This window comes from Phoenix dactylifera, chromosome 13 (assembly GCF_009389715.1).
Source record: "Phoenix dactylifera cultivar Barhee BC4 chromosome 13, palm_55x_up_171113_PBpolish2nd_filt_p, whole genome shotgun sequence".
Lineage (NCBI taxonomy): Eukaryota > Viridiplantae > Streptophyta > Magnoliopsida > Arecales > Arecaceae > Phoenix > Phoenix dactylifera.
The window spans coordinates 4,038,797-4,054,655 of NC_052404.1; the positions used below are offsets into that span (position 1 = coordinate 4,038,797).

General features: G+C 36.7%; 1 protein-coding gene across 1 annotated transcript in view; it reads left to right on the forward strand.

Moving 5' to 3' along the window:
• LOC103701654 (ferredoxin-dependent glutamate synthase, chloroplastic) overlaps positions 1–15,859 on the forward strand; it is a 48,498-nt gene that overhangs the window by 24,608 nt on the left and 8,031 nt on the right. Inside the window, exons 11-22 of the mRNA XM_008783801.4 lie at positions 1,242–1,352; positions 1,484–1,699; positions 5,562–5,719; positions 8,125–8,254; positions 8,722–8,780; positions 8,896–9,001; positions 10,678–10,774; positions 13,128–13,243; positions 13,344–13,541; positions 13,646–13,756; positions 13,904–14,143; positions 14,311–14,409. Coding sequence (XP_008782023.1) covers positions 1,242–1,352; positions 1,484–1,699; positions 5,562–5,719; positions 8,125–8,254; positions 8,722–8,780; positions 8,896–9,001; positions 10,678–10,774; positions 13,128–13,243; positions 13,344–13,541; positions 13,646–13,756; positions 13,904–14,143; positions 14,311–14,409 — 1,641 coding nt within the window. The remainder of the gene's footprint in view (positions 1–1,241; positions 1,353–1,483; positions 1,700–5,561; positions 5,720–8,124; positions 8,255–8,721; positions 8,781–8,895; positions 9,002–10,677; positions 10,775–13,127; positions 13,244–13,343; positions 13,542–13,645; positions 13,757–13,903; positions 14,144–14,310; positions 14,410–15,859) is intronic.

A 15,859-nucleotide genomic window follows, 5' to 3' on the forward strand; every position in this document is an offset into this window, starting at 1 on the left:
TGAACATGAAGGAGCACTTGATAAATGGTTGTTATCCCATCAATAATATTGTTTGCAATAAATTTAATAAATAGACTCTTTTGTTTATATGCTTCTTGCCAAGGTTTGTCGTCTCCGTATTAGACCCTGTACCAGTACCATCCTATTACAATGTCGGTACGCAATATGGTATGAGACGACAAGGCATACGGAGTATCAGTATGGTACAATTGCATACCAGTTCAATATCGGTATGGTACGGTACCGACCAGTACGGAAAACCTTGCTTCTCTCTTTCTTAGTCATTTATTGGAAAGTGAGTGTACTTATAGAAGTAAACTGAGATGCATAGTGTCATGCACGATAACTAACCATTGTGGGCCATAAGTACAACCATTGAACCTTGTTGTAATTATTTGGGTTGGCATTGCTACTCATATATGAAGGACTTGTGTGCTCATGGTTGGTGCTGGCATGACAAATACTGTAATGTGCTTTCTTATGCCAGTGCTTGGCCAGCTTTGGCAGGGCTTTGTGCCAAGCATTGACATGCAACAAAACCATGCATGTAATGCTGGAATAACGTCGGCACAGTGCATATTATGCCTCCATGTGTCTACTAGTCAAGATGGTAGTTTGCATTGTGTATAGCAGTGATGGTACTTGCATATCTTACATTATTAAATAAATGTTCACATTCTAGTTAGTTTCTTGGTCTTATCTAGATTTCTGCAAATTTTCTAATTGATCTTACTAAACATTTTTGGTGAGTATTATTATTATTACTATTTCATTTTTTTTCAAAAAGAAATGAACAGAATGATTTGTTGAGTATTTCGAGAGGCCATGACCAAAATTTTCTCAATTTTCTCACTATTTATCATTTGTCAAGTTTAATATCCACCAATATGAAGTGAATATATATAGTGATATAGAAGTTTGATTGGATGCTTGAAACCATTTGACTTTCTGCATGAGCCAGTAAGTATCTCTACGTTAGCCTAGTGGCATGCCTTCCAAAATTGAGTTTTTGTGGCATCAGTAATTAAGTTGCATTTTTTACTCATGCATATATTAACCTATTAGCATGCCTCAAGTCTTATTGCAGTATCAGTTGTATCCAGCCTTGGTAATTCCATCTCCTTTGGATAGATGATTTTGTAATTATCTCTTTATTGTAATATATATTATTCAAATATCATAAAATGTTATTGTCTATTTGTTCCTTGTACTCATGTTCTTATACATGGTCATCATTTTAGGTTACAAATCCTGCGATTGACCCCCTCCGAGAAGGCTTAGTTATGGCTCTTGAGGTCAATATTGGAAAACGTCGAAATATTTTAGAGGTTGGACCTGAGAATGCTGCTCAGGTATGTAACTCTTTGTTGACATAATAACTGAATTTGTATCCTGGAAATTATTCCTTATTTATTTGAATCCTGTTCTAGATAACATGTTATTGTGTTTTTGCATCTTATTATGATATTATTGTATTGTTCAGGTTATTTTGCCGAGTCCTGTGCTGAATGAAGGGGAACTTGATTTGTTGATGAAGGATTCAAATTTAAAGCCTCAAGTATTGCCAACATATTTTGATATTCAGAGGGGCTTAGATGGTTCACTGGAAAGAACATTAGTGGAACTCTGTGAAGCAGCTGATGAAGCTGTTCGAAATGGTTCCCAACTTCTTGTACTTTCTGATCGTACTGAGGAGCTGGTGAGTATTATTTACCATATATATGACTATTTTCTTAATTTATTTTTCCATTTATCTTTCAGTTATAGTCCTATTTAAATTGCATGTAATCTTTTCATAATTTCTGCAAATTTTCAAACAATGTTTAGACTTTCTGCCTTCTCATCATGTGGATTGAGGTTTCTGCCATTTGTTACTGGGTTAACAGAGAAAGAGCTTCTTTAGTTCTTTATGTCAATATCATGACAAGGTCGGCGGAACCGTCCCGAACTGGGCGGTTCCGGCCAATCCAAGTCGTACCAGCGGCTCAGCGGTATGGTTCCGGCAACGAAAACGAGATCCGTTGCCAGAGCCGGAAAAGGAGAAAAAAAGAGCGAGCAGGGGACGGAGGGAGAGGTCGAGAGGGCCGGCGGAGGCCGCGGGGGCCTGAAGGAGGCCATGGCCGGTTCTCCTATTTCGAATGGAATAGGGGTCCGGCTGCGGCTTAAAAAATTTTAAAATTTTTAAAAGTGAAGTCGGTAAGTGATTTGCCGACTTCACTTAACAATCGCGAAATTTTTTAAGCTGTAGCTGGACCCCTATTTCATTTGAAATAGGAGAACCGGCTGCGGCCTCTGCCGGCGTCCGCCACCCTCTGCCGGCATCCGCCTTCCTCCCTCTCTCCCCCTTCTCTCTCTCTTTTCCTCTCTTCCACAGTATCATGCCCTCGCTCATCGGTACGGGCTGACTCTCTCCTCCTTCTCTCTCTCTTTTCCTCTCTCCCACAGTATCGTGCCCTCGCTTATCGGTACGGGCCTAGCACGGCCCGTACCGACTTGCTGCTGGAGAACAGGTACGGTGCCCGGTACTGGTTCCTCCGACCTTGTATCATGATAATACAGGATCTGTACCGAGTCGATGCCGACAGGCACCGATACGGTATAGCATATAAAAACGGTTTCGACCCAAACTGGGTATGAACCGGTTGGTTCCGTACTTGTACCGGTGCGAACCGGGCCGGTTCGCACCGGCCCAAACGTATTTTCCCCACGCGCAGGGAAGAGCGCCCACGCAGGCTCCAGCCCGCATGAGCCACTCAATGCCACAGAGTGGCATTTGTGGCATTCAATGTGTCCGCGCGCGGACGCTGAGTGATTTTTTTTGGGAATCGCGCTTGGACGTGCGAGAGGAGAATAGCGCCTGTGCGCGAATACCCGCGCAGGAATCGCGCCCGAGCGCGATTCACCGCGGGCTGCCAGCTCGCGTGGGCCATTTAATGCCACAGAGTAGCGTTTAACACATCCACGCGCATTTGTTTATTTGTTTATTTTTTTTTTGACGTCCGCGCACGTCTCCGATTCGGTACCGGTTCCAACCGGTTCTGTACTGATACCGGTGCTTACCGGTACGTCGGTACCATCGGTCCGGCGAACCTTGAGAGAGAGGCTTTAAGGCCTCGTAAGGGCCTGCAAGAATTGAGCTTGGTGGCCCATCCAGCCTGCATCTTTTGAGGGCTTGCCAAAGTCCCGGCCTAAACCCAGCCTCTGGATCTGGTGGTCTGTAGGAAGAAGAAAAAGCTCCATGGTGCTCTTTTTCTTCTTTCTGTAGGGTTGGGCTGCAGGGTGTTGGGTTGGTATGGGCCATGCTCAATCAGCTTCCCAATCCACAAATCCAGCAGGAAATTGAGCCCAAATCCTGCTGGATTACCCAAACGGGCGCTAATTAGTGTCCATGCTTGAAGTATGTAAGTACTTGTTGAATTGTAGTACAATTTCTGTTGTAAAAGGCATAGGTAATTAGGTATAAAGCTAGGTTTTTAGTCCCCTGATCAGTGAGAGGCACAAGTTTTTGGGTCTTTCTATATAGAAAATTCTAGATACGAAGACTCATACAAAAAAGCAAGGTAAAGCTGTAAAGGATGTAAGTGTTATTTTTCAGCTTAGTTAAATCAACAAAGTGTGATATGGGTTTGACACCGTGGACTAAATTTGCATAAATCTTAGATGAAGCATATCAGAAAGTGGCTTATATTGGTCTCATTTCACTGTAATTTTTGTCTAGAGCTGAAAGTATATATCGCATACCCTAGCCATCAGTGAGTGGTAATTTTTGCAGTACTCTCTGTACTGACTCGAACTAGTAGCAAATCAGTACTTTGTATGCCCCCTCATACCAAATGTCAGTCCCAAGAACCAGACCATACTAACAATATATTTGTTGGGTGCTGGTACGACTACTGAAATTGGTACTGCGAACCTTGATCCCACCATACAAGATTTTGCCTTTAATCCATTTACAAACATAATGCAATTGCAGATCAAAGGCTGTTCTCCCTCTGTTGATAGTTGAAATGATTGAAGCCTGGTATGCTCTCTCTGAAAACCATAAGATACGGTGCAAAGATGTTGACTTATATAAGCATCTTTGTGCATTGCGTACTCCATGCTATGTATAGCCCTCTCGTCATCATCATTATCACCACATTCTGTAATCAAAATGGATCTAGTATGGAGCTAAGCTCTAAGTTTGGAGAACTCCATAGAGGTGACCATCTTTCAACACTTGAAGTTGACATTGAATTTTTGGCCAAGGCAACTTTGGGCAATACAGGTGCTTGCCCTCAAACCTAAAGGCCAGTTTTTGAGTAGGTTGACTTATGTTATTGCTCACAGTTTAAGCCCATGCAACTATGCAATGACCCTCTTGTTTTGCTAGACTTGGAAAGTATTCAGTTGACAAGGTTTAATAATAGTGCAGATGGAAATGGTATGATATAAGGCAGATGTCAAGGATTAACCTGATGGCGCATACCTTACAGTATCCTATGATACATACTGAGCTAGCAGGCTATAGATATGGTATGAAGATCTCACACCTTTGTACCATCTGTAATTGACCCATATTGCTAATTAGTGGTCCATATGGTTCAACATGTTTGATATGCTGATATAAGCTAATATGTATTGGCAAGGTATGTACCTTCCTTTCCCCTGCCAAACTCATCCTCAACCATCTCGATTTGTTGAACATTCTTGTTTTGTTTCCAGATGATCCAGAGATAACTTTTTTTTGGCTTTTTTGATGATCAAAATGATCGATTAATGGATTGAATGTGGTAACAACAAAAAATTATCATTCTACATCTGATTAGAGGCTAGAAATTAATGTAAACAGGAGTATATAAATGCCCTCCAATACTTGTACTATCCATACATGTACCTATAGCATGTTAACCTGTAAATTTAAAGATTGTTTAAGTTATATTATGTGTGAAAATAGTTGCTTGCTGTTATATCCTGTAATGAGTTGAAGTCATACCATGCTCATCTTAAATAGAAACAAATATATATGATGACATGTTGCTAGATTTCTAGGAATTTGTTAAAACTATGCTAAATTATTCACAACATAACTACAACAACTATATGTTAAAATTGGCATGTGATAAGATGAAAATGAACAAAGTAGTGCATCCAAAGTTGGTCTCTTTCCATTAAGTGTCATCTTGATACAACATGGTAGAATTAATATGCAAGCCTCAGACGGGTACCAAAATGATATGTGCGCCATGTGTTGAAGAAATATTTGTATATTTATTTGATTTTTAAATTTTTTTCATTAATTCATGTAGAATTCTTCTCATTGACACATGTTATTATAATTCATGTATGACATGTTTACTGTGATATGTTTGAGTGTCATGCACATTATTGACTAATGTTTCCTATGGACATATCATATCTATTCCTTTCCCTGCTGACAAATCTTGTTTCATGTCTCCATGGAAAAAGGTGCATAGGGATCTTTCCTATTATATATTTGTTAGAGTTATTCAATTTATGCTCTCTGAATGATTGTGCAATCAATTTCTCATTTTAAATCACTGGATGTGTATGATTGTCAGGAACCAACTCGTCCTGCTATCCCAATACTTCTTGCTGTTGGTGCTGTCCACCAGCATCTGATTCAAAATGGATTGCGGATGTCAGCTTCTATTGTTGCCGATACTGCTCAGTGTTTCAGCACCCACCAATTTGCATGTTTAATTGGATATGGGGCCAGGTCTTATCTTCTATATTTGGATTTTTTTTACGTTATTTAATTGTAAAATTTGTTCTTTTTATCTGTTAATCACTCTTCTATCAGCTTCATGCAGCCTGTAACATCTAGTAGAAGGATTTGGTTTATGATAGAGTTTTACTTGTACTTCTATGTGCTATAGTGCAGAGACTTTGTGAATCTTTTATAAGATTATATAAGAACCTAAATGTTGTTGATATTTCAATAATTGTCATATCTCATATGTTCATTTATCTTGGACATTTTGTCATCTTGCCTCCTGAAATTAGTTTGATCGTAACTCGTGACATGTGTTAGGTTATTGGGTCAATGATTTTGCAATAGGAAGGATTAGGTGCCTTCAAAAGAAGATTGAGATCATATTAACGTATGATGTGTGTACATATGAATGTCAAACTATATTTGTTTATTTTCTCTTTATCAAGCTGAACTCGAGCAAGCTGTGCCTAGCGTATGTTCTGTTCGTTTGCTAGTTTATCGAGCCAACGTTAAGCTGAATTTCAAGCCAAACACAAGCTGCTTGCAAGCAGCTCCTTTGCTTGACAGCCCTAAACTCAAGCTGTGTTCCTGTATATCATTGAAGTATTTTGACATGACAAAGTTCTGTTTTTCTCTTACGATCTTATATATATCCTTTTATCATTTACCTCCGAGCTTGTCATAGATCTCATTAGTTTTTTATATATTCATATAAGAAAGTCCTTAGAAGTTCTGTGGTTAGCCAGCAGGTGTCAATATTTTGTTGTTTCCTAGTGCCGCATAACATGATAATGGTTGTATAAACTGTTATTGACCAGCCATTAGCAGTTTAGCACTGCTTGTGATTCCCAGCAACCTTCAATCTCACTTTATCAAGTCCTTGAATAACCCTGTCCAGCAAATGTAACTGGTACACTGGACATGAATTGCTAAAAATCTAAATAAATTGTTGGGCATTGTTGAACCTCATCATCTTGAAGAAACTTTTCACCTAAGAATTTATCATCTCTGTGTAATATTTCTTTCAAAACTTGCAAAACTAGACACAAGCTAGCCACTATGTTGTCAAATCAGCCTTTCGGAAATCTTGAAATCCCCATTAATTTATTTCCTTCTAAATGTAATAGAATGTCTTCCTTACATTTGAAACTTCCTAAATTTTTTAGCTAATGCACCCTGCTGCCAATTGCGAATCCATCTTAAATCAGTCTGCCATAGTACCATTATTGTGAAATCAGCCCTAATAAGGTGAACGATCCAGTTTTAATTCTGTAACAATAAGCTTTGAGAAGTATTTTTTCCTCATATATTAAGTGTTGATCAAACAACCTAAGCTCAGAAATTTTGGTATATTTTTTTCAATATTAATCACCTCTAATGTATGCTTAAATTTTCATGTATGTTCTGTTCTATATTTGCAGAACATTTCACATATGATTTGCTATGGAGTTCCTTTTGTCTTAAAATGTCAATCCCTTCTCTTTCCTAGATGCTCATATGTTTGATAATTCAGTTTGCAATTAGTTGATAAGTCATTGATTCCATGAATGATAAATGGTCACCAGTCACCAGAAGAGCCAACACCTTTATAATGGTTGATGTGCATGTCATGGACCTAGCAAATGCATACTTGAACCGCTGTGTCAAAGGCTGGCCAAACATGTTGAGTCTTGTGGTTGGCCATCTGATAAGTCATTCTCCTCACTGTGTCTTACTCTTCTCAGTTCCTTGTATGCCAATATTGTGCATTTGGCTACACTGCCAAAAGGTTAGCCATTGAAATCCATGTTAGACCACAAGGTGAAAACTAGGCTGATAATTCTACACTTCCAATTGACTGACCAACTATCCACATAGCTTTAAATCTCACTCGCTACACTTCAACAGGCCTGCAAAAATGCCATGAATAAAAACTAACCTATTTGTTATAGGGCTCTTCTATGTTTGGTCTAAAGACTCCAAATATTAAATAAGTCAATACTAATTCTATACCTATCAAGCAAACCTGGCTATTATGACTCAAAACTCCTACTCCAGGAAGGAAAACCAACACTGATCCTACCCATCTGGTGACAGTGCTTGTATTGTCAATGACCTGACTCCACACTACAGAACTTTGCTCTTGACATTCAACTTTAGGTGGCAGATCTCACACAACAATGGACCAACTTTTATGCTGTTATTGCTGCATGAGGGACATTATTTCCTCTCAGTGACATAAATTGAAAAATCTGATGCTTTGATCCATTATGTGGTGGTTCATGCTGCCGCTTCTTCATTTGTTTCCTTTTGTTTATTATTGAACTTTTATTATATATGACAGAGGATTGAGTTATTAGTTTGTAATATATCCCATGCTAACATGTGACAACTTCAGTTAACACCATCTTGTTTCATGTACTTCTCAGTGCTGTATGCCCATACTTGGCATTAGAAACATGCCGCCAGTGGAGGCTGAGCACAAAAACTACTAATATGATGCGGAACGGAAAGATGCCTACTGTATCAATCGAGCAGGCTCAAAGGAACTTTTGCAAGGTTTGTATATCTGTTACAAGTGAAAATATTATATTCTTTCATCACTATTGCATTAAGCCAGTTCAGAAGGGCACATTCCAAAAGCACAGCATGGTTTCATTGTGATAGTTCAAGTATCCTTTGCATATATGATTCATGATTTTCTTATTCCAGTGAAATCTACAAGCTGTCTAAAGGGTTTTCTTTTCAATATCTTGTTTGTGGATCTTTTAGTTTGGTACATAAAGTAGTTATTAGCAATGGATCAATAATTTGATGCATCTGCCTTCATCTTCAATGTTTTTCCTGTTCTTCAAACATGCCTACAATTTCTTGCAGCATAAAAGTTTTTAAACATTGTTGCTATCATGGAATCTGTTTTTTCTTCTTTTTTTTTTCTTAAATGATTTCTGTTTATATGTTTTGGGCAAGTTTTTCTTTATCTCTTGTTTCTGTTCTAATGCTGTTGAAATGCTATGTTTTTTCAGGCTGTAAAATCTGGTCTTCTTAAGATTCTTTCAAAGATGGGCATCTCATTGCTTTCAAGGTTTTTAAAAAGATAGAATGAAGTCACTTTTGAATTTAATTTCATTATTATAACATCATCCTTCTGTTCATCAATAGTCTCCTCAATGCTGTTTTATCTGTTTTATTTCCTCCAGTTATTGTGGGGCACAAATATTTGAAATATATGGCCTTGGACAAGAAATTGTTGATATCGCTTTTCGTGGAAGTGTATCTAAAATAGGTGGTCTAACTCTTGATGAGGTAACTTACACTCTTGAGTAGACCCCTAAGCTCTTATGTCTACATGATAAAGCTGCTGCTTTTACATTTCAAAATTCCATTATATATGATTAAAATGGTAACTGCATGGATTTATATATTGTTCAAAATAACCTTTGTCCTTGCTCTGTTTTCTGTAAAAAACAAAGGTAATTCTGTAGGGGACATCCCATCAAAGTAAATTAGAATATATGAACATGATCAAGTGTGAGGTCACTTTTCTTGGAACAATGCATCGACAAAAGATATAGCACATTAATCATGTTATTTATGATACATATTTGCATACATATATATAGCCATGAAGGCATTCTTATGTCTCTTTTAGTGCACTTAGTGCATGAAAGAAATGACAAGTAATCCTTGCATGATCGAGAAATAGAACAATACTTGAGGGATGAGAGGGATCCTTGTAGCATCACGATCATATATGATATGTTTGTTTCAATTGTAAATCATACTTCTAGAACTTATATTGGTTCTTTTTTCCCCTCTGTTTGAAGGGGGGAGGTGGGTGGGATGTTGTTTTTTCAGTGGTATATCTCTTGTCCGAGAAACCTCTCATGGAAAAGTTAATCCAATCTTGTTGGAGACTTTGTATGATGAGGCATTTTATAAGCATATTTTGTAATGTGTTCACAGAGGGCAGGCCTTGGCGCAATTGTAAGGTTGCTCCTCCATTGTAAATTGGGTATCACGTGTTCGAAATGTGGAAGTAGCCCCTCTACATGTGGGGGTAATGCTGCATGCATGAGACTTTTGACCCTCCCAAGACCCCACAGTGGCGGGAGCCTTGTGCACTAGGATTCCCTTTTTTATCACTAGTATGTTCATATGATATATAAGGGTGAAGTACCATTCTAGGTGTCTATATTTAAAAATTGACGGGAACAGAGGGACACTGCATTTTCGTGAATCCTGATGCATCTTTCATTCACATATATGTGAACTAATGCTTTGAGAACTTGTGATTTGATTCGTGTTTATTTAAAGCAGAATTTCTGGTGTAGCATGTTTAGCTCCGACCAGGTCACAATAAAAGGCAGTCCTAACAGTACTTGTCAACGCAAATTTATGAAAAGAACTCAGCTATATGGAAATTGGTGAATTCTCACGAAAGCAATAAGGCTTTCTAGGATAACTCAACAATGCAAAATGATCATACAAGTTTTTGTCAACACAAATTAGGGCTAGAGGGTATGGAAAGAAAATTTTAGAAAGTCATCAAAAACATCCAAGAATACTAAAACTGAAATCTCCCGAGTATTGACTACACTTTGTTTCAGCAAACTAAGATTTCATGCAATGTGCTGATGTCTGTGGAGCATCAATATTTAATAATGCAAAGAGAAGCTTGACAAAAATCATTTGTCATTCCCTTAGATTAATGTATTTTTATGTAAAAAGGATTTATAATTTTAGGTTCAGGCTCATAACCTTTTTTTGAGGCCAAAAGATAACATAATCAGTGTAAATGAAATAATTATAATATGGTGGGTATTATTTTTTAGGAGTACAGTATATTGCTTATTATTTGTTTGTTTTGCGAGTCTATTAATATCTATAATATTTTTTTCATTCTCAAAAACAAATTTTATTGATTATCGAATGCTTATTATTCATGTTGTTTCTTATGAATGTCCTTTTATTTGTTGAAGTTGGCACGGGAAACCTTGTCATTTTGGGTGAAGGCTTTCTCAGAGGATACAGCTAAGAGGCTAGAAAACTTTGGGTTCATTCAATTCCGACCAGGAGGTAGTATTTGTTTTACTGTATGTTTGACATAAGAACATTTTAATTAGTTTGTCCAAATGTTTTTCATTTATCAATGTCAAGTTGGTATTTGTTGCTGTAAAATTCAGATCATTTTTTTTTTTCTGATTTAAGTAGAAACATTGGGTTAGCATTTCGTTACTACAGACTGAAAATGTAGAAGATGATGGTAGATGGATTCTATTCCATACAAGGTGAAGCTTGAATCTGTGAATTGTACCCACAAAATCCACACTGTGTGGTCGGCATCCTACTTGTTTGGTGTGGATAAAAGGACTCCTTTTCGTCATCTCTCTCTTGTGTCATTGTATATTTTCTTATGTATCTATCATGTATGAAGGAGAATCAACTTTAAAATAGAAGCACATTGTCTTGATCTTTGCTATAATATTAAATCTAACCAAAAGAGTGACTTGATTCACTTTAAGCTTAGTCCAATAGTGGAGGATTTTACGCTAAGTTCTATCTTTTTTGGTTATTCATAAACAATAAGTAATGCCATAATGCTCAACATATTTTTCTTCAGATAGAAAGTCAAAGAGAAAATACATAGGAAAAGACAATCATCAAAGGGAATAGTAAATTAAAACATGATATTCATACTTAGTTATTTTCCTGAAGTTCTATAATCTTGTGAAAATTGTCATGAAAGGAATCATTGTTAATCTTTTTTATCATTATCTTTCGAACTAGAATCATAAACAAAACATCTGAAAATAAAATGCTTAATGGATTTTTAGCTGACTTCACCGATGTAATTTGCTCTAATTAAGGGCCACATCATTCAATAACTCAACCTTTTGCAAATCATCTTTTTTTTCAAAACTCTCATTCATGTTCTCGTAGGCCTTACCCTTTATTCTTACTCCAATCCAAGATGTTAAACGTCCTAGAACCTGCTCTGAATCACATAATTTAATCAATCCCCATGGTCATGTTGGGCAAGATCATACTATGCCATTAATCTGTCGTAAACATTCTGACTCCTTTTAGTCAGACTACATAAGTGTTCCAATTCCTGATGATTTCTCTCAAAAGTGAGAGTGCCTAGGAAGCATCTATATACCATGTTAAATGATTAAGTTGATAATTTGTGGTCAAAGAGGGGGCTGGAAGTGTCATTAAGCAGGCATGTAAGTTGGTTTGGTACTAAGTAGGGTGGAAACGAGCCAAACGCGAGCTGAGACAGGCCTAGCTTTGGCTCGACTCATTTTATGTGTAACCAAAGTTTGAGTTAGCTTATTTAATTTTGAGCCCAGCATGATTTGTTCATGAACAGCTTGTTTAAGAAATATAGTCCAAATTTAAGAATATTTGAGGCTTTCATTTATGTAGTTTGGAATGATAATTCTGATTATATTTTATTCTTATAGTTATAATTCCTTTTATTCTACATAATCTATATTAATGTATAATGAATAATTATAAAAATAATTATATTATCTGTCATTTGTATGGATAATGATAATTAAAATACTATATAAATATGTAACTTATATATATCTTAGTATTTTGAGCTAACTCAACCTTAGCTCAAGTAAGCTAAGCCTAGCTCTAGCTTGGCTTATTTCTTAACTGAGCGAGTGGAACTCGAGCTAGCATGCAAACAGCTTGCTTGTTTGCCAGCCTAATACTAAGTACTGGTTGTTGCTTTCCAAGCTGTTCCCATAACTTAGATCTATTTAACTTAGTGTATAATTTGTACTGATCATGAGCATTAGAATTGAATGTGATCTCTAGATGTTAAGTCAGCATTAAATTTTTCTTAGAACAAAAAAGATATGGTGATGAATCCTGCCTTTGGAGAATAATGTATAAATATTCCAAATGTATTTCTTCTTTGTTCTTATATTATTTAAGTGGTTTACATGAAACAATCAACGAGCCTGTCAGATGTTTTAATTGGCTAAACAAAATTATGCAAAACTTTAGCTGTTAGACTGCATTTCCATTGAACCACGAATTTTTTAGGGAATTGTGTAGCTCTCTTGGCCAAAAGGGATATTCAACTTACCTCTCAACCCAAGTAAGTGGAACAAAGGACTATTTATTTTGTCCTTTTTTTTTCAATGCCGATTCATTTCCCACTTCTTAAATTGACGTTGCTGGATAGCAGTATGGCTTTTAAGGCATTGTTCTTTTTATAATAATATGCATGTTTGGCCTCTGATTTTCTCATTTCACATTATATGTGCTAGTCCAAAACCGAAAATAGGTTTGAGAAAGCTTGTTAGTGGTTTTTGTTATTCATGTATTCAGGGATTGGACTGAATATGGTACACTTGTGCTTCAGTTGTTTGCTGACACATGTTATTCATGTTCTCACTTAATTCAGGAGAATATCATGGAAATAACCCAGAAATGTCAAAACTACTTCATAAGGCAGTTCGTCAAAAAAGTGAAAATGCATTTGCTATTTATCAACAGCACCTTGCAAATCGACCTGTTAATGTGAGTTTGTGATTTTCAACTCCATCCATCAGATGCTAATTTCTTTTTCTAAGTCATCTAGGATCTATGCAGCCAACTTTGTTGATTTTTCCATTAATAGGTTCTCCGAGACCTTCTTGAATTTAAAAGTGACCGACCACCGATACCTATTGGCAAAGTTGAATCTGCATCCTCCATTGTCCAACGCTTCTGCACTGGTGGGATGTCTCTTGGAGCTATATCAAGGGAAACACATGAAGCAATCGCGATAGCAATGAACAGATTAGGTGGAAAATCCAACTCCGGGGAAGGTGGTGAGGTAGGTCCAATTTTCTTTTTATATTTAAGCATTTTATAAAAAATGTGCTACATTTTATATTAGTTCATTTTACAGGCTTATGAAAAATTGTGAGTTTTATGCAGGATCCGATTCGTTGGCGTCCACTAACAGACGTTGTTGATGGCTATTCTGCAACACTTCCTCACCTTAAGGGTCTTCAGAATGGAGATACTGCCACCAGTGCAATCAAACAGGTGATAAATAGATCTTCTCTAGAGGGTCTCCTTTTATCATGAGGATCATGTTCCATTTGTATCCATTATGCTTTTAATTTGACAACATTTTCATGGTAAATCTTTATTATAGTTTTTGTAATCATGTTTTCCTGTATGTGCTTCCAGGTTGCTTCAGGACGTTTTGGTGTCACTCCAACATTTTTAGTCAATGCTGACCAGTTGGAAATTAAAATTGCACAAGGTGCAAAACCTGGGGAGGGGGGTCAACTTCCTGGTAAAAAAGTTAGTGCTTATATTGCCAGGCTAAGAAATTCGAAACCTGGGGTTCCACTTATATCTCCACCACCGCATCATGACATTTATTCAATCGAGGATCTTGCACAATTAATTTTTGACCTTCATCAGGTAGAGTATGCATTTTCTATGGCTATTTACACTCATGACTTTTGTTACCTCAGAACCAGTGTTACTCCTTTAGAAGGAACAGCAATAATAAAATTTATTAATATGTTCTCAAGCTTTACTCATGCTTATACTTATCTGCATATGGAATCTAATCTACATGTGAGTAGGTCAATCCTAAGGCAAAGGTATCTGTAAAGCTTGTGGCAGAAGCTGGAATTGGCACTGTGGCTTCTGGAGTAGCTAAGGGCAATGCTGATATAATACAGGTGCCAAGTTAGAGCCATTCTTTGGCATTATATTCCAAAATTTATCTATTCCTTATTCTTCTTGCCCTATATAGTGTTTCGATTTATTAATACCACAATAATAACCAACAGTTCTTATCCCATCTATCATATATCACAGCTTCCTGGTTCTCATTTCCTCATTAATATTAATTTCTTACAATGCATCAGCATTCAGTCACTTGGTGGGCTCTCAATTTATTATCTTTTCCTTTTTTTTCCCCATTATCCTTAGGAATTAACCGGAATTCATCTATACAATTTTCTTAAGCCTCCAAAAGCAGGATTTTTGTTCCAGATGAAAATTGTTTACTGCTCAGATAACTGGAATTTTGCATACTTGACAATACCTTGTGCTGGTGTATGCTGCTAATATTGTGAACATCATGTTATTTTACAGATTGAGATTATCTATTGATTTAATGATATCTATCAATTGACCGCATAATCAATGAAGTTAAGCTTGGATGTAATGGAAGCAGAGCATAAAGGATACATAAGCATTTAGCGTTAGAAAATAATCATTTTCTTTAGGTAAGGCATGCAAATATAGTCAAAATAAGATGATATTGGAAAATAATTTGCAGAATTTCACTTCCATGCTGTAACTCCTTGGAAACATGACTAACCTAAGAATGCTAATTATGAATTCACTCTATGTTGGTGTGTAAAATTGTCCATATCTTGTGGGGTTGCGGTAAGGAAACTTTGGCATAGATTTTATTTTCCATTCATCCATTGTGAAGGGAGCATGACAGCTGACTGCATTGTGTTATTGCACATAGTCTTCAGTTGCTTTTCCATGTCGATCATGTATGAGAAATGTATTTTTATTACCAAAAGATGTGCCTCAGACATCTATTTTGCGGAGAAGTGCTGGAATGCTACACAATTACTAAAAGGTAAAGAAATCCGGGGTAAAGTTCCTAAAGTGGGTTAACTTGAAACACTCATGTAATAGGATGATGGTCAATACACCTACTTCTCAAATACTCTTTTGCAAACACTAAGGTCCTGCTCTCTGTGGTCCTCATATATTGCATATAATTCCAGTTTCAGTTAGGCACTGGAACTGCATACTGTGTGACTTATGATGCCAGCACGTGGAACACACTGTCAAACAGTAGTTCAGAGGCCAGTTTATTAATATAAAATTGTCATGTCGAAATATATATAGCGTTTTCTTTCTTTTTGATTTAAACCAATTTGAACTTCTTAGGCACTGAAGTACTGTTTTGTGCAAAATAAAGGAAAACAACAACTGAAAGCACATGATATCCTACAATAAGAAAACTATGATGCATACCGATAACTAGCTAGGTAATACAGCATGTAGTACTATCATAGTGATGCACTGGTATCAAATATAGGACTTAGGGTGATCAAAATAAGGTAAGTGATACTTGAGTATTAATATATCATATGATAATAT